Below are 19032 nucleotides of genomic sequence, written 5' to 3'. Positions count from 1 at the left end.
TACTCACAAAGTCTTTCTGGAATGAGGACTTTTATTTCTGATTTTCTCAGTTATGTGACTAGCATGGCATTGAGTAGACAGTGTGGGTTTTTGAGTCAGACCAACTAAATGTGGTCCTGTCACCTATAAGCCGTAAGGTAAATTTCATCACTCTAAGCAAAATAGCAACGTAGATGCATTTTACATAGATTTGGATCATGACATTGTGAAATACTGATGTATTATATGATATCAATCAGGATGTACCTAATATGTGAAATTTGAAGGAATATGAATCCCCCACATCTAAAATACACTCAAGAATCGTATAATTTCAAAGCTGATGGACCTGATTTAAACTACCTTTACAGTGTTGCCCATGGGCACACCACATCAATGAGGAACAGAAATACCCAGAGCTTTGGTCATTATCTTTTGAACCATTTTTTCGTTCAGGTACCTCAGAGGTCTTAGTGGTGATTTTGGTGACTACCAGGGGCTGTCAGTTTAACAATCATTGTTGCTAAATTATAACAATGCTATTTGAGTAGTCATTAAGTGGAGGGGTTAGTGGTAGAACAGAAAAATGTGTTAGAAACTAAGAACTTTCCAATGAAGAAACAAAAGTTAGATATGATGAAAAGTTACTCTTAGGTATATATTTGTTGTATTTAAAATTATTCCTATGGGAAAATGCTTTTGAATTATGAAAGTTCTAAATTATTTGAAATATCCAAAGAACTCATTTCATCTGGAAAATCTGACCTCCCTAGGAGAGTATTTTCTGTTGTGAGGATGAATACAACAGTGTAGATAAAGTGACCAGCATATACCATCTGATCTGGTTATTAGGTTTGGAAATTTAGAGCAAAACCTATCATTTCTTCTCTATTCTAAATAAAGGGAGAATCTGTTTACTTTAAATCAGGGTAATCTTTAAAAAATTTGGAAAATAAGGAGCTTTCAAGACAATAAAAATTTCCCATTCAACACTGAGATCTACTTCTGTTTCCCTGTCCCAGCAAAGGCTTTCATGAATTACCTAAATAAAAGTCCCAATGAAGCCTGGTTGAAATTCTCAGCTCTTCGATTATTAGGGGAGCCTAGGAGTGGATAATGAGTCTGATTTCCTCTCTTTCTATTGCCTGTGGTTTTGACTGGATGGTTCTCTACTTGGCATTCTGTTAGTCAAAGCCAAAGGACCATTTTTGAGAAAATTGCTCCTTGGAAATATTCTTTTTAAAATCCAGTCACTATTCTTATACCTTGGCCCACATTTCTTTCCTACTACAAGATCAGGGTTTTCTGAATAGCCTGAAACCTTGGCAGTTCTAGAGGGTAATTATCCTCACTTTTGGACTTGATCCAATACAGGAAACAATAAAAGACTTCCGGAAGGTTTTGCAAGCCCAGCTGGCTCTGACACTTCTCATGCTGCAAACATACTTGAATGAGTTTCTTAGTGTGCCTGTCACTAAAGTCACAGCAGAGATACTCAGCCTTGCCTTTTCTGTGTAGCTACTTAAACTGCATTAAGAAATAATAATTTAAAACTTACGGAGGGTTAGAGGAGGAGTTAATTTTTTAAAGTAGCTCCTGTTTTTTGGTTGGTTTTTGGTACAAAATACTTTTAATCAAAGTGATTTCTACTAGTTTTGTTTTGTCAAAAGTGCTCATTTTGTCCTTAAAAATCAGTCACTTTGGTTCTAGTCTTTCCTTTTGAATAAAGATTAAAAAAAATATGGTTTTATTTATTTTAAAAACATTTTAAATTATAAGTCTATTTAGGATTTATAGGACATCTCATAGGGTTCTGCCCAGAAGTTTCAAGGAAACATGAGACAGTGGTACAGAAGCTTACACAACCTTTGGTCATTTCTCCTCAAAGCCTTCAGTGGAACTAAACATGGAGTTTGTTTTCACCGAAGCCAACATCAGGGTTTTATGGCTTGTATATTTCATGAGAACAAATATTATTTTCTATCCAAATGCTGAGTGCAGCAAGAGTAAGTGAAAGCAGGACTTACTTGGGTATACTGGTGTTTTAATGTAGAGACTCTAGTATTTAACTTAGCCAGAACTTTCATAACAGATTTCTGTTTCCTTTAAAAAAAAAAAAAAAAAAGTCTTTTTTTTTGGGGGGGGGGGTGTTATTTTATTTTTTCCCCTTTCTGGCAGATGCTACTTTGATAAATATTTCAAGTGATAATCACATATTTACGATAGTGTTTTTTAAAAAATCAAAATTAACAGTTCAGCCTTTTCCTCATGAAGAAATAGATGTTCAGTCTTTTCCTCATGAAGAAATAATGGACACTGTGTATGAAAACATGCATTTGGCTGAATATAAAACTCTACTAGGCTGCCTACACACCTGGTGTCCATTTCTACCGGCAGTCTCACAAACGGATCAACACTGCATCTCTGTATTTCTCAATAATTGAAATCACTAACAGATCACGTGCCTTTAAAAAAAAATTTTAGATGCAGGCATTGGGTGCTAACATTGTGGACTATATGGGATTCTTGCCCAATGAGAACTTGTCATCAGATGAGCCATATTTCCTCCTCAGAGCTGCTCCTTGTTCTGATGTGGTATTGCATCAGGACAGCAAGTCATAAAATTACCAGTGTAGTGCTCCTACCCAAAGGGCCGTGGGCTGCAGAAGAGCACAGCCGTGATGATGACTAGGACTATGAGGAGGAAGAGAGCAGTAATTTACCCCAAAGGGCAGTCGGTTCTTTGCAGCAATTTCCTTTGTAAAACATAATAGGCTTTAGGCTTATTGCCTAACAGTAAGCATGGGAAGATTACTTAAACCTCTCTGAGATTCAGTTTCCTCACTTGTAAAAGGAGAAAACATATACCTCAAGGCAGCTGTGAAAGTCAGTTCCCTGGCTGGTGAACTAAAATCCCATATACCAGAGATCATGGCTATTAAAGAAATGTTAACTTAAAAAAAAAAAGTGGGCATAGGTGTACCTATGGCTGAGTCTTGTTGACGTTTGACAGAAAACCACAAAATTCTCTAAAGCAATTATCCTTCAATTAAAGAAATAAAGTGGCAAAAATATAAATAGATAAGCATCGGTCCTAAAAAAAACAAAAAAAAAAGAAAGAAATTCACAAGGCAGGAAAATGGGTATTTGCTTTAACTTTTAATGACTTCAAACTTTAACCTCATTCTCCTCAATGCATTTAAGGAGAAGTCCTGAAGGAGTGCAGGAAATGTCATACATTTACATCCTAGAGGTGTCAATCAGCGGATTAGTGCATGCCCAAGTGCAATTCCCTCACTGCTCCGTGTGACAAAAGATGGGTTTGGTCTCAGCAAGAATGCAAGTGGTGGTAAGAACATCTTGAGAGGTTTAGATGCAACCTGCTGGGCCAGGCTGTCCATTCAAAATTGGAAAAATTCTACAGGGTTTTTCTTTCTTTTTTTAAGAGTTTTAATTATATTCTTTTTAAAGGCAAAATTTTTATTTTCCTTCCTCAGTACTTCTTTCCTGATCTCTGTGTCTTTGACCTGGATCTTTTTGAAATTTTTTTTTTCACCAAGTCACTATAAACTATATTTTAAAGCTAAACCCTTTCAGAGAACCCGAATCCCTGCCTCCTGCATAAGAGAACACTGAATAGCTGATGATTCATAATTTCTTCAAGTGATAGGCAATTCTCTAAGCTGTACTGACAATTTCTGCTGTGGGTTAACACATATATACCTAGAATCAATGGACAGTTTTCTCCAGCTACTGTAATCATGCTGCTCATCTGCTTCTCAGAACAAAAGAAAACAAAAAGCCACCTGACTGTCCACCATGGTACTGTTAATAATGAAATAAAAAAGAATAAAAGAAAATCATGCTGTTAGGAAAATGCAGCATGAGAGCTATGAAGTATTATGCTCCAAATCAACCATTTGGGTCATATCAATTTGTTACTAAACCCCAGGGCTCTGAAAACTATAAAGGAAATAGTGGATTGCAATGAATACAGTGAGGACTGCTGGGGTACCACAGCCTCCACCACAAACAACCATCCAGTCCTAAGTGATGAGAAGGCATCCAACAGCCCCCATCAATTTTCACTCAAGAGTTGGTAAGACAAACGGCAGGAATCAGCTTCCAAGAAGAACCAGCAATCAATTAAAATAACCCATCTGTTGGTAGCAGGGACTACAAGACACGTTAGTTACCAGGGAGAAAACTGGTAAAATCAAGTGGGATGTGCGCAGCCTGTCAATTTTACAGCATCATCAAAAATAGATGAGCAGTTACTATGTGGAGTTCTTGGCTGAAATACAGAAAATAAAAATAGCTCTCATGAAAGGACTGCTGATACTTTGAAGATGGCGGTCAGAAGTTTCCTGCGAGAACTGTTTCATATTTCCATTGATTCTGACAGCTGTGGTCAACCCTAGCGTGAGTTATCAGTGTTTCTTTCCTGAACCCTCATCTCATGTCCTGCCTGTAGTTCACTCTCTACTCACACTCATGCTCTGAGGACATGTGGACCTTGAGAAGAAGGGTTTTCTCTCTCCATATTTCAGTTAATTCTGTGCAAACAGGCCTTTCCAGAACAAGCTTCTAGTTCTTTTCCATGTTACTCATTTTGCTTCCTTCAGCCAGTCTACAATTGCGGTGATTCTAGTTGCTTCATCTTGATAAGGATGTCACATCACCTGAGGCACTCTAGGTTATGCAGTTAGGGGATTTTATGAACAGTTAGGTCTGAAGAGTTTTGAGGATTCAATTTTTTGTTCAATATCATATATTTTTTAAACCCTGCTAAACAAGGATTCTTTAAGAATTTGTGAGGTAATACTGCAAATTTATAAGCAAAGTAATCCTTAACTCAGCTTTGACTCAAAATAATCCTTAACAAATGGTTCAGAATTATAACACTTATATCCTAAATGACTGTGAAATCTCTTCAAGAACACTCATGTTATTTCTCACACAAGTTTCAGAAAAGCTGTTATTCTAGCTATTTAAATACTAATTCCTTTTGGTAAAATGATTTAAATGCCCTATGTGTCACTGTTTTACATTGTTCTAGCATCCTGTAATACAAACATATTACTGAAGTCCTATTTTCATCCAGACTCAAATTTATTAACTGGATTACACAAAATTAAAATTATGAGGAAAGAATCTCAAGCTTAACATTATTGAGAGGGCATGCACCAAAATATTAATAGCAAATATACATGGATTTCTGAAAGGCAAAGTTTTGTGTTTGTGCTTTTCCGCAGTTACCAGTTTTATGAACAGCGAATTCTCACTCTTATAACTATAAAAAATCATTTAATAAAGCAATGACTACTGGATCCCACTTCCAGCTGTAAAGAAGCAAAGGTTGGCAGGCAGACTGTAGTTCTGGGAGCAGGAGGCCACAGCCGCCTGGACTCATTAACCTGCAGCTCCCTTCATGCACACACTGGGGACAGTCTAGGTCCTCTCATAATTTACATTTACAACAAACTATACACTTTTCTCCTATTTGGACCAGATTGTGACACTATGAGTTGATTTTTCCCTTAATCTGGAGCAGCAGAGTGACCTGCAGGTCCATGCCATCCCCAAGAAAGAGACCAGGGCTCTGCTGAGAGCCCAGATTCCCCCTGCAAAGCAGGGTGATGTTTGCTCTCCTGGGCTACCTCAGAAAGTGCCTCTTACAGCAGCTCTGAATCCTCCCCTATAATGGACATCTTAATTTTTTTTAAAGCAAAATATTAAGCATTTAGTTAAGCAATCTAATTACTCTTTTCCCAGGAATACTGGAAAATCCATATTGTTCCTGGAGTCAAGGGAAAAGCATATAAAATACCCTATTTCCCTCTTTGGAAAGAAGACTTTTCAAAAAAGGCAAGGAAATTTACAACTATTCATAAATCTCTTTTCATTTCCTTTTTTCATTTTGAAAAGCTATTTTTTTCAATGCCTAGGTGGACACTAGAGACACAGCAAAAAAAAAAAAAAATCAGACAAAATCCTTCCCCTCATGGAACTCAGAGTTGAATTACAGACCGGAATGAGCAAGATTAGCAACACACACAGTGGCTGGAAGGTGATCCGTGTCAAGGAGAAAAGGGAATCAGGACAGTGAGGAGCGAGGGTGGGTGTTTGTGTGATTTTAGACAGGGAGGTGGGAAGGTGAGATTTGAGCCAAGGTCTGAAGGAGGCAAAGGACAGGCTATTTGAATAATGGGCAATGAATGTTCCAGTCGAGAGCCCTGAGGCAGCAGCCTTGTTAATAGGTTTGAGGAAGAAGGGAGCTGCCACTCTGGCCTGAGGGATGGGAGAGGAGGAGAGGTCACAGGAACAAAGGCATTTCTGTGCACCACTCTACAGGCCTCTGCAAGATACCTCCAGCTCCAGGACATCAACCCTGGATTTCTTGAAGCACATCTGTACTTTCACAGGTGAAGCCTGATGATACCAAAGGAAGACTGGACTGCGGTCTGTCTGCGGCAGTTGATACAAGAAATATAAAGGATGGACAAGTGCAATGAATAAAAACATTGCTTACACATGACTGGAGAAGTGGCTAAGTGTGAGATTTTTATTAATTCAGAAATTGTGTGCATGCCAGGGTGTTCCAGGAACAACTGGACACAATTCTGGCCCCAAGGAACTCACACGGCCCCTCAGTGGTACACAGATAAGGTCGCATATAGCCTGGCTAACTGACCATTAGCAACAAGGTCGATAGAAGCTGAGATATGGGCTGAGATGATCAGAGAATCCTTTACAGAGAAGACACTCTAAAATGGATAAGACTTAAAAGGGAGGGGGGCGGGGGAATGGAGGATGAATGGAGAAAGAGGAGGGATATTGGGTTCAGAGATATGAAATGAGCATGGGCAAAAGTATGCATTTTGGGGGGCAATGATGAGGCAAGTTGGCTTGAATGGAAAGCTTGTATAGGGCAGTGGTGAAAGATCCATCAAAGAAAGACTAATTTTTGATGGGCAGGTTGAAGTGTCAACCTAAAGGCAAAGGCATTTCAATTAATGCTTAAGCAGGGAAATAAGTAAGATATGTAGAGTAGCTTTGATGGAGGAAACATTTGGGAAACAGGAACTGGTGGTTTGTAGTACTAAGATGTGAAGTGATGAAGGCCAGACCAGAGATTCCAGCATGGAAATGGAGATGAGACAGCTACTCAGCATATTTGAGAAGAATTTTATAACTCAGAGTTGTTTTTGGATGCTAAGGACACTGGATATTCAGAATCCAGCAATTGGTGAGTCTTTAAATACAGCCTTTAAAAACAAACAAGCCAAACCAAATCAGTATTGTTGGTTCTAGCTGTTCCTTCTGTGGTGGACTTAGCTTTACATCAGTAACAATATTAGGGCACAGGGGTGGGGTTGGAGCAGTTATATGACCCATGGGAACCATTAAACAGGGAGAAGAGCTACAGATGGACGATACTTCCTGCTATTCAATCCAGAAATATCTTTTTATTGCAACAGTAGATTATCATACGATGCAACTGACTAGTGATTTATAGCTTTATGACCAGGTGTATCAGAGTATTTTTAAATAATATCGCCTTATGATGATTTTTTTCCAAAGAGATTTTTCTCCAGATCTTTCAGTCTCCCTGGGTTTTGGCCATAACCTTGTCATGTACATGGCATATCATCTCCCAGTCACAGTATAGAAAGGTCCTTAGGTGCCCCCAGAATCAACTCAGGGAGTATTGAAGGCAGTTTGACCCCAAACTCCAGAGTGTTGAGATAGGAAGTGACCCTTGGTTGGGGAAGGCATATTGATACCTTTAAAAGCCTCTCAGTAGCAATGAGAGCAGATTTACTTGGGTTGAGGTTCTATTTCACTCTGGATTTATTTCTCTCCTTTAGTGCTCATCTTTTTTGAGGGGTGGCGGGGGGTGGGTTAGCATAGTGCAAGGCAAAGGGAGAAATAAGAATCATACTCAGAACAACTGTGTTGAATTTACCCATCTTATCAGAACTTCCTGCCTCTCAGGTTGCCCTGAGAGAGCGTATTAGATAAGATTTTAAAATCCATAAAAGATGAGCTAGATCAGTAAAATCTAGATTAGTCCAGTTCATCGTTCCTTCTATTGCATAGCTTCATTACCTCATCCTTTAGAATTACCTGTATGAGTACGGCTGTCTTGTTTTGAACAAATACAGCTACCTGGCACCAAACTCATGAGCTGAAAAATGAAACCCACACTCCACTGGGTTATTTGACCACAGGTCTCAAACCGGCTTCATCTTCCCAAGAAGTGACATGGTCTCCAGCATTCACTTAGATGGCTTAGACTGTCAAGAATCTGCCCACTATGCGGGAGACCCACGCTTGATTCATGGGCCAGGAAGATCCCCTGGAGAAGGAAATGGCAACCCACTCCAGTCTTCTTGCCTGGAGAATTCCATGGACAGAGGAGCCTGGTGGGCTACAGTCCGTGGAGTTGCAAAGAGTTGGACATGACTGAGTGACTAACTGGAGAAGGCAATGGCAGCCCACTCCAGTACTCTTGCCTGGAGAATCCCACGGATAGAGGAGCCTGGTGGGCTGCAGTCCACTGGGTCGCGAAGAGTCGGACACGACTGAGCGACTTAGCAGCAGCAGCAGAGTGAGTAACACTTCACTTTACAATTCAGTGACTAGTTGAGCTTTTATTTTTGAATGACCTAAAGATGTTCACTAGGAAAATAGTGACAAATTTTGAAAAATTTTAAAGGGCTATCAAAAAGACATCTGGTTCGAATACTTTTGAGTGACAATATGTTAAATGTTTGGGAATATTATGGACAGAAGAGCAAGTTTCAGAGAGGAGAGAAATTCTAAAAGATCTGTTGGGGCAACTTGGCAAATGATAGTTGGAATTTCCCCTTTTTCTGTTTTATTAAGCCAACTCACTTCCTCAGTGGGTTGTAACTAGATTAACCATTATCTTTTACCATTCAAAGTGAGTCACTGTTGAGCGTGAAAGGGGAGCTATTAATGCTGAGACAATGGGTATAAAACTAAGGTTGCCCTGAGCAAAACCAGGATGTATGGATTTTAGTGTACCGGTCCCACTTCACTTTAAAGGATGGAGAGTTGCCATTTCTTTTTAGTAGAGCTCTTGGTTTTTCAATGAGTCAAAAGTGACTCAACTAGTGTCACAAGAAAACAACCAGAAGAAAGGTCCCCAAGTTATCCTTCCAGCTACACATACACACTGAGCTCAGGGTCACTTTCAGAAAATAGAAAACCAAAAAAGTACTTAATTTGGACTTTGCGGTGGTACAGTGGATCAGAACCTGCCTGCCAAAACAGAGGACACAGCTTCGATCCCTGGTCTGGGAAGATTCCTCATACCACACAGCCACTGAGCCCGCAGGCTGCAACTACTGAAGCCTGAGGGCCTAGAGCCTGTGCTCAGTAACAAGAGAAGCTACCGCAATGAGAAGCCCATGCGCCGCACCTAGAGAAAACAGCAGCAATGAAGCGCAGCAGTGAAGACCCAGAGCAGCCAAACAAAGAATGTATATATAAAGCAGCTTCCCTGGTGGCTTACACAGTAAAGAGTCTGCCTGCAATGCAGGAGACCTGGGTTCAATCCCTGGGTCAGGAAGATCTCCTGGAGAAGGAAATGGCAACCCGCTCCAGTATTCTTGCCTGGAGAATTCCATGGACGGAAGAGCCTGGCAAGCCCCAGTCCATGGGGCTGCAAAGAGTCGGACACAACTGAGCCCTGAATATTCAACGGAAGGACTGATGCTGAAGCTGAAGCTCCAATACTTTGGCTACCTGGTGTGAAGAGCTGACTCATTGGAAAAGACTCTGATACCAGGAAAGATAGAAAGGAGGATAAGAAAGGGACAACAGAGGATGAGATGGTTGGATGGCATCACTGACTCAGTGGACATGAGTTTGAGCTCATTCCAGGAGATAGCGAAGGACAGGGAAGCCGGGAGTGCTGCAGTCCATGGGGTCACAAGGATCGGACACAACTTAGCAACTGAACAACAACAACATATAAAAAAAAATTCTTAATTCTAACTATAAATCTGCCATTATTGTGGTGCATGTTTGGATCAACAGGACACAAAGTTTGTGTTTTGATATAAACTTGCTCTATTTAATGTACACCAGCATTTTGCCAGAATCTTATAAGTGACTACAATTGCTGCTGCTGCTAACTTGCTTCAGTCGTGTCGACTCTGTGCGACCCCATAGGTGATGGCAGCCCACCAGGCTCCCCTATCCCTGGGATTCTGCAGGCAAGAACACGGGAGTGGGTTGCCATTTCCTTCTCCAGTGCATGAAAGTGAAAAGTGAAAGTGAAGTCGCTCAGTCGTGTCTGACTCCTAGCGACCCCATGGACTGCAGCCCATCAGGCTCCTCCGTCCACGGGATTTGCCAGGCAAGAGTACTAGAGTGAGCTGCCATTGCTAGCTTTCCTTTAATCAACTGACTTCTTTTCATTATTTGCTTTCAACTTAAAAAAATTTGCTATCCATACTTGTATCGAACAGTTATTTTTTTAATTTAACTTTTTCATAATAACAAGGTCATACAAAATCAGGGCAAGCCTCCGTCAGACCCTCTCTGATCTTACTGGGCTCCCTGCATCCCCAGAAAGAATCACTAGCTTGAACTTTTGAAATGTTGTTTTTATGTTTTACTACACTGCTGCTGCTAAGTCACTTCAGTCATGTCCGACTCTGTGCGGCCTCATAGGCAGCAGCCCACCAGGCTCCCCTGTCCCTGGGATTCTCCAGGCAAGAACACTGGAGTGGGTTGCCATTTCCTTCTCCAATGCATGAAAGTGAAAAGTCAAAGTCAAGTTGCTCAGTTGTATCTGACTCTTAGCGACCCCATGGACTGCAGCCCACCAGGCTCCTCCGTCCATGGGATTTTCCAGGCAAGAGTACTGGAGTGGGGTGCCACTGCCATATTAATAAATACAATGTAGTGTAAATTTATGGGTTATTAAACTTTTTACAAAAGGTATCACATTACCACAATTATTCATCAGCTTGCCTTTTTTTGCTACTTAGTATATGCTTTCTAGAAATACCTTCTGCTTTGTTACATTTGGCCTTTTGATGGTGTCTTAAAAAATGTGAAGTTTATAACCTGTTGTTGAAAAACTAGGAGCTTTTCCCTATGACATTTATAATTTATGATTCATTTCCTTCATAATATTAATATCACTGTAATCATTGTCTGTAATGTTCTCTGTGGATTAAGAAGGACCGCTTCTGGAAACCAAAACAAAGCACTAGATACAAGGCGCGTGAGTATAAATTCAGTTCTGAAATGTGTTATTTTCAATGTTTCATCACTTTATAGGCCAATGATGTACTTAACTCCTTCAATATGAGTTTTTAAAATGTCATATTTTTCTCATCTGAACAGTTTCAGTTAGTTTTATTATATATCTGTTTCTTTAAAAATAAGGCAGTTGCCAATAATTCTTCCAATATTAAATACTGATGGGTGAATAAAACCACAAGTGGATTTGATCATATATCATTCATATGCATCTTTGCTCTGTTAAACACACTTTTCTGAATGTGCCCTATGGTATATATAAGCCCTTTGTTCATGGAACTCTTACTAAAGAAAAAGAGTAATTTTCTATTCACTTTGAATATATTTTATACCTAAGCCGAAGATAAAATTCAATGACAAAATAAAAATAAGGCCAGGAAATAAATATGAGTTTCAACAGAGAAAAATCGCTGGATAATAACATGGCAAAAAGTCCAACTGTAAAGTGAGTGTATCTGGCTTTGAACAAATAAAGCCTAAAGCAATTGACGCCAGAGTGAGTCACCAGGAGACAGGAATAAGCAAATTTGAAGTAGGTGTGATACTGGCATCTACAAATGTGCTGCACAAAGTAATTAACTTCTTCTAATGTGCACTGACTAGACACCTGTCCTTTGATCTGCTCTGGGTCAGAGACCTAGAAGGCTCCTTATTCTGCCAGTGAGAAGAAAGCTCTGCCAGACACCGACCTGGTGAAGGCTGCTTGAATCAGAAGCAAGCACATCTGCGCCCAATCTAGAAGGATCTGAAGTTATTAAATCAGTACATAGAAAGTCTTTTACAAATCAACAGAAGTGACCCCGCTGAGATGCCATAGCAACATGATTTAGTGACTCAGGAAGAATGGGTGGCTGGCACCTTGTAGGGCTTGAGGCTGTCTGCCATAAACAATAATCTCAGGATTTACTAGTTCAAATTACCAGAATTTTTTTTCAGTATTACCCTAAGGAAATATCCAAATATCTAGGGCCAAATGCCACCTGGAATTGTCTCATCAAATAAGAAAATGCTTGTCCTTGGGTTGTAGGCTGCTATGTCCTAATCTTATCCGTAAAGACCGACACAGAAGCTGATGGCTTGGGTCTAAAAGGGGAGGCATGGCTTGAGGTAAATGGGAAGAAATTGTTAAGAAAACCCCAGAGAAGTCATTTTTCAATGAAATAAATCCATGGTGGAACTGGGAAAAACCTCACTTGATCATATCCTATCTACTCCGTCAAAACTTGTGACAGCCTTCAATAAATTACAATGTATTTGACCTATATGAAAACTGCTGTTATATTCAGTCAAAATACAAAGATAAAGAAAGAAAACACGCTACAGGTAATGCTCACGAAATCATATAACACCCCCTCCCTCCTTCTGAAACAGAGCAGTAAGAGAGGGGTTTCTTTTTGCTTAGGAAGCCTACATATCTGATTTAATTTCCACCCAGTTGTCTCATTTCATGAGTAAACACAGCTTGGGGTATCCGGAAATAAGTCTAAGTTGGGTCTCTAGTTACTGTAAAGGAGCTAACAGGCAAGCTTGAAAAACTGGGGAAAAGACATTCGTTTTAAGCAGTAATATAGGCAATGGCACCCCACTCCAGTACTCTTGCTTGGAAAATCCCATGGATGGAGGAGCCTGGTGGGCTGCAGTCCATGGGATCATGAAGAGTCGGACACGACTGAGCAACTTGACTTTCACTTTTCACTTTCATGCACTGGAGAAGGAAATGGCAACACGCTCCAGTGTTCTTGCCTGGAGAATCCCAGGGATGGGGGAGCCTGGTGGGCTGCCGTCTATGGGGTCGCACAGAATTGGACACGACTGAAGCGACTTAGCAGCAGCAGCATACATTAAAAATTCTTTTCAGTGATTTTCCAGAAGCAAAATCTTACTCTTCCTCTCCCTCATTTCTATTTCCTCTAACAGAAAAGTTAGGTTCTCTCTCCTCTTTTTTCCAAATCCATGATATCCTATTAGTGGTAAGCAGTGGCTCTTAAGGGTCCTACACAATTGCATGCCAGTTCATGCAGGAATCTCTTGTGTAAGGACTTTATATACTTATATATTAAACACCATTTATAGGTGAATTTGAAAATTTGTGAATTATAGTAAAATAAGTCATAATCGTCTACAAACATATTCTTATAATAATGAAGTTATTAATATATGACCTAGATAGGAGAATTTTTATTAATACTCATCAAAACATCTGTTTGTATTATTTTTTTGATGCTTTATATAAATTTTTGATGCTTTATGTCAATTTCATTCAAAAGCTATTTAGATTCTAAAAGAAAGAGCAAATATCACTTGAGATTCTCTAAGCTGTGTATGAGATTGTGTATGCATGTACGTATATTTTAGGAAATGCTGTAAGTGCAGTAAAGCACAAAGAATAATAAATGCCCAATATCCAGAACTGAGCTGTCAACATGATGCTTGTTTCATTTCTTTTGAATAAGAAGATAAGGCATCACAAAAAATTTAAATCCTTTTTGCTCTACATTACTGGTCCACTAGAACCAACCTCTATAAGCTCTGAATTTTTTTTCTGCTTATTTTACAGTAAATAGTGGGCATTAAAAAAAAAAACCTGTCTCCTCTCCCTTACCATAGATGTAACAAGAATTGAGTATGTTTTCTTCTATTATCTTTTTAGATATTTTTACAAATACTTAAATGTATTAATGAACAACATGTGTTTTATGTCTAGGAGTAAAATTTACATAAACATTCCATTAAAAAATTCGTTCTGTATTAAGCCTTTTCATTCAATGCACTGTTGATCAGAATTAAGCACAGAGAAACCTTAATATACTCTTCCTAACATGGGACCATGTTCAATTAATACAACCACAGAATTCCATTATAATGTTTCCAAATAAATGATTAGAATATTATGATCAATTTTTATAAGACCCAAGACAGTCCATGCTTGGACACCTTTCAGTAGTTCCAGCTTTTACAGTTTTATACGAAACATGGCTCTGAAGAAAGTAAAGTAACCAATAGAACTAAGGAAATTGAAGATGAAACAGGAACTTGTCCATCTAAAAAAGATGGTAGTGTTAATGACTATTGCGTATGTTCTATGGTGTGTGTAAGTAAGTACTGAGCTTGGGAACTTGGGTTTTGGCATAGGAGGAAAGAGAAATCTATTAAGTAAAAACTCTCTAGTCATAAATATGAATCAGAAGTATGAATACTAACTCTGGATACATTCTTTCAAAATAACGAATAATTTTTTTTCTGCTCTCTTAGAGGCCTAAAAATAAGAACTTAGTGACAACAACCACCCCTGGTACTTAGAGTTATTTCTAAATACTACTTCTCCCAAAGGAAGCTGGGATCTTTTGAGAAATGACTGATTTCAGTTCTGGACAAGGATATGCAACATGCTTGGCCTGGGACAGCTTGTCATCCCCACCCCCTCCCCCAATCACATACACACACATACACAAAATCAAGCTATAAGCACTACTCAGGATGGGGAAAGGATTCAGGAGCTAATCTGAAGAAACTCCCTCTGGCCAAACATGGGTTAACTTAGCATCAAAAAGAATAATAGCATTGGATTGTAATACATCATATCCAAATTCACCTCACACTCACTGACATGTAAAAAAGCGTAATTCTGTAAGTTCATAATGATACTTAAAAACACCCATTATTATTCACATGCTAAGTAATCAAATTAATTTTTTTGAAACTGCTAAATATGAGTAAAGAATCAAGTATTTATCCTTGCTTTTGTTTCACTAACTTCTTATAAGAAGTCCTATCAAATCTAAATATAAAAATTTCTAGCTCTGTTGACTAACAAATAATACAGGGTTTCAGAAGAATATAATCAGTAACATCTTGTCTGGGGGAAACTCTAAAAGAGAAACAATCTGGATTATCCAAAGAATGGATTGGAAGTGGAAGGAAAGACAAAACCTCTAAGTTAAATCAACCAATGGGAAAGTGTGGACCCATTTGGGTAAGGATTCTTTACTTTTTTTTAGGTCCTTACCAGTTGACTATTTTATATACAGAGAATCCCAGGGACAGGGGAGCCTGGTGGGCTGCCGTCTATGGGGTCGTACAGAGTCGACACGACTGAAGCGACTTAGCAGCAGCAGCAGTGTGTATAAGTCCTTTGGGTCAAAATTCTTGAAAATAAATTGTACAAAAAAAAAAAAAATTTGAAACAACTGGAGAAAATGGAACACTCAATAAGAAAGAATTATTACTAATTTAGGTGAGATAATGACACTGACCAGTCTAGTAAGACTACTTAACTTTTAGAAATGGTATCATTTCATTCAGAAATAGTTGAGTCTGTAATAGTTCCCAATAATTTGGGTCATGGGAGAAGTTAGTGGGAACACGGACGAAACAGTGTTGATAACTGTTTAAGCAGGAGAACAGGTGTGTGGGGGTCCCTGGACTTTCTTCTTCCCTCTTATATGTGCTACGGTTAAAAAACAGAAAATAAAGGTTCAGGGGATGCTGAAAGATCTGCAAAATGCTGAAAGGCATCATCAAGATAAATTTCCCCTCAAATATCAAAGTACTTAAGGTAAGGCAGACTTTGTGAACCTTCAATGTAAATAATAATAAAAATTAAAATGCTGCTTTGTATTAGAGAATTAGGACTTGATACATATGAAATGGAAGGAGTCTTTAGTGATAGGTTCAAATCACAAGTATCTCACATGCCTTATGAAATGCACCAAAATAAAGAGCGCCTGCAGTAGCAAGCACATCAGTGTTTTAGATGCAGGGAGCCAGCTTGACGGAAATGTACAGATCAGAGTTTGTGAAAATTCTCTTCCTGCCTGATCATCTTTAAAAAGCCTTAAGTGACTAATGAGGCTTTTAATGATTCCATGCGTTTCTCATTAGTGGTGCATGCTAAGTCACTTCAGTCATGTCCGACTCTTTGTGACCCCCATGGATTATAGCCCACGAGGCTCCTCTGTCCATGGAATTCTCCAGGCAAGAATACTGCAGTGGGTTGCCATGCCCTCCTCCAGGGGAGCTTCCCAACCCAGGGATCGAAGCCAGTGTCTACTGCGGCTCCTGCATTGCAGGCAGATTCTTTACCACCGAACCACAGAAGAAGTAGAACTGTTAATATGCAATGCAAGAAAAGTAGAAATACTCCTATAAACTAGAAAGAATAGGTTTTTATTCTGTAGCATATTTATATCTGCTTCCCTACCCGCCCCCAAGGCCAGTTATCAATGTGCTGGTTCTGACAAGCAAAACACAAAAGGAATAGGTGCCTTTGTTAGCACTGTAGGTAAGTGCTGGCGCCTGTCTGGATACCAGCTGTGTGTTAATTCATCTTATGATTGTCAAATCACCAAATAGTACAAAGCTAGACATGCTCCTTCAGGGTTCCAGGAGTGTGTCTGCATGTTGGCTGGCAGATACTCCTGGAGAGATCAGACCTGATCCTGACCAGTCTCTATGACGAGTTTTGTCTGATGCAAAGTAAGACCTGAATGCATAAGCATATGCCTGTCAGTCAGTTCAGGTGGAGGATGCTTTGGGGATATGGGACAGAAGCATTCTCTGGTCCAGTGTCTCATCAAATGCCCGAAAACCATTTTTGACTATGTACCAGTCCGTAAGAGTATGCCCACCCCATCTGAACACTACCGTACACTTCCACAGTTTATTGCTGCAGCTTTCCATTTACCCCTACATCTATATTTATACACCAAAGAATGGAACTCATGTACCGCTTCTAGTCCTAAGACATAAACTGAGTTACTGCACGAACACTTTGGACAAGAGAGGAGGTGGCCTGAGGGTTCTCAAAATGAAGAGAGCATGGCAAGCTTGGCTGCATAAAGCCTTTCCCTCGGGCTGTGGTGCTATTTTACATCCTTAATGATAAAAAATATGAGATGCAGGATTAAACGTGGGTGTCTTTCAGCTAATCTGATGCAATAGATGGATTTTATTTGGAAAAGGAAAAACAAGCAAACAAAAAAAAAACACAGCCTACCTGAAGACTGCAAGGGTCAGAGACCAGAGCACTAGAGGCTTCCTCAGTTCAAACTTCGCCCGCTTGTTCATTAGGTGCCGACCGCCGAAGACAAAGGCAGCATACAGAGCGGAAAACAGGAAAGATTTCTTCCTGGGAACAAACAGAAAAACAAAATCTTATGAAATAAAGGTCTTTAAGCAGCACTGAAAATATACCCTTGGGAATGTACCCCGTTCCCCGAAGAGAGAAATGTGAGTCCATTTGGCAACATGGTGGCTAGTGACTCCTCCCCTGATAAAGTCGGCCATCCAGGTTAACTCATGTCAGGATAGATGTATTTTCTTTGGGGGCTCTGTAACTCTAAACATTTCATCCACATGGTACTGAGGTACAAAGAGAAACATTTTTACCAAGAGAACTGATTTTCAGAGTTTGTTGGACAATTTCGATAGATTAATTTAAAAGGATCATTTTGGTGGAAATAGAAAAACTACATGACAGACCTGTGTCCTAGGACAAGAAAGCCTTTAAAAATGGCATCTTCCTAACAGACTAATGATACTAAAAAAATGATCTGAGAAACTCTTCATGATTTAAAACGCTAAAATCAAACTACATGAATTACGGCTCCTGAAAGTTGGATTCCTGACATCTTCACCAGGGGAGGCAGGTATTAAATGTCAGTATAATCATTAATAATAAGCCTAATTGTCAGACATCATACAATGCAATAGGAAGAACACAGAACTTCTTACAGTACCGTGGCCTAAAACCTTGAGGTTGAATCTTGGCAAATATCCGATTTTTCTACCTGCTTATAGGAAAGATAGGGGATAAAGCCAAACTGAAACATTCTGTTGTTATTTAGTTGCTAAATTATGTCCAACTCTTTGAAACCCTGTGGACAATAGCCTGCCAGGCTCCTCTGTCCATGGGATTCCCCAGGCAACAATACTGGAGTGAACTGCCATTTCCTTTTCCAGGGGATCTTCCCCACCCAAGGACTGAGCCTGCATCTCCATCTTGGCAGGCAGATTCTTTATCACTGAGCCAGCTGCGAAGCCCAGGACATTCTGTAGGACAGCTGACTTTCTTTCTTCAAAATGTCAGTGGTAAGAAATAAAAATCTAGGGCTGTTCTATATTAAAAGAAACTTGAAAGACATAATTAAATATAACATGTTGAAATTTTGGGGACCCTTATTTGAACAGATGTTTATTAAAAAAATCTTTAATAAAATCAGAAAGTTATCCGTCATAATTTTAAAAGTTCTTATCAGTTCATATTTATGCGTGAAATTATGTGTCTTGGATTTGACAGATTAGAGAAGAAAAAGAAATAAAAGGAATCCAGATTGGAAAAGAAAAAGTAAAGCTCTCACTGTTTGCTGATGACAAGATACTATACACAGAAAACCCTAATGATAGTATCAAATAATTACTAGATCTAGTCAGCGAATTTAGCAAAGTCTCAGGATATAAAATCAATACACAGAAATCACTTGCATCCCTATATACTAACAATGAAATATCAGAAAGAAAAATTAAGGAATCAATCCCATTCACCACTGTAACAAAAAGAATAAAATATATAGGAATAAACTTACCTAAGGAGACAAAAGAACTGTATGCAGAAAATTGTAAGACACTGATGAAAGAAATCAAAGATGACATAAACAGATGGAGAGATATTCCATGTTCTTGGGTAGGAAAAATCAATATTGTGAAAATGACTACACTACCAAATGCAATCTGCAGATTCAGTGCAAT

At 39.2% G+C, this 19032-nt stretch overlaps 1 protein-coding gene across 4 annotated transcripts in view; it reads right to left on the bottom strand.

Moving 5' to 3' along the window:
* ELOVL6 (ELOVL fatty acid elongase 6) overlaps positions 1–19032 on the bottom strand; it is a 139066-nt gene that overhangs the window by 32904 nt on the left and 87130 nt on the right. For all 4 annotated transcript variants that reach the window (XM_042251140.2, XM_042251139.2, XM_004009618.6 and 1 more), the window contains one exon: positions 17282–17413. In XM_042251140.2, coding sequence (XP_042107074.1) covers positions 17282–17413 — 132 coding nt within the window. The remainder of the gene's footprint in view (positions 1–17281; positions 17414–19032) is intronic.

The sequence above is a fragment of the Ovis aries genome, chromosome 6 (assembly GCF_016772045.2).
Source record: "Ovis aries strain OAR_USU_Benz2616 breed Rambouillet chromosome 6, ARS-UI_Ramb_v3.0, whole genome shotgun sequence".
In the NCBI taxonomy this organism is placed as follows: domain Eukaryota; kingdom Metazoa; phylum Chordata; class Mammalia; order Artiodactyla; family Bovidae; genus Ovis; species Ovis aries.
This window is presented reverse-complemented; position numbering and strand designations above follow the sequence as displayed.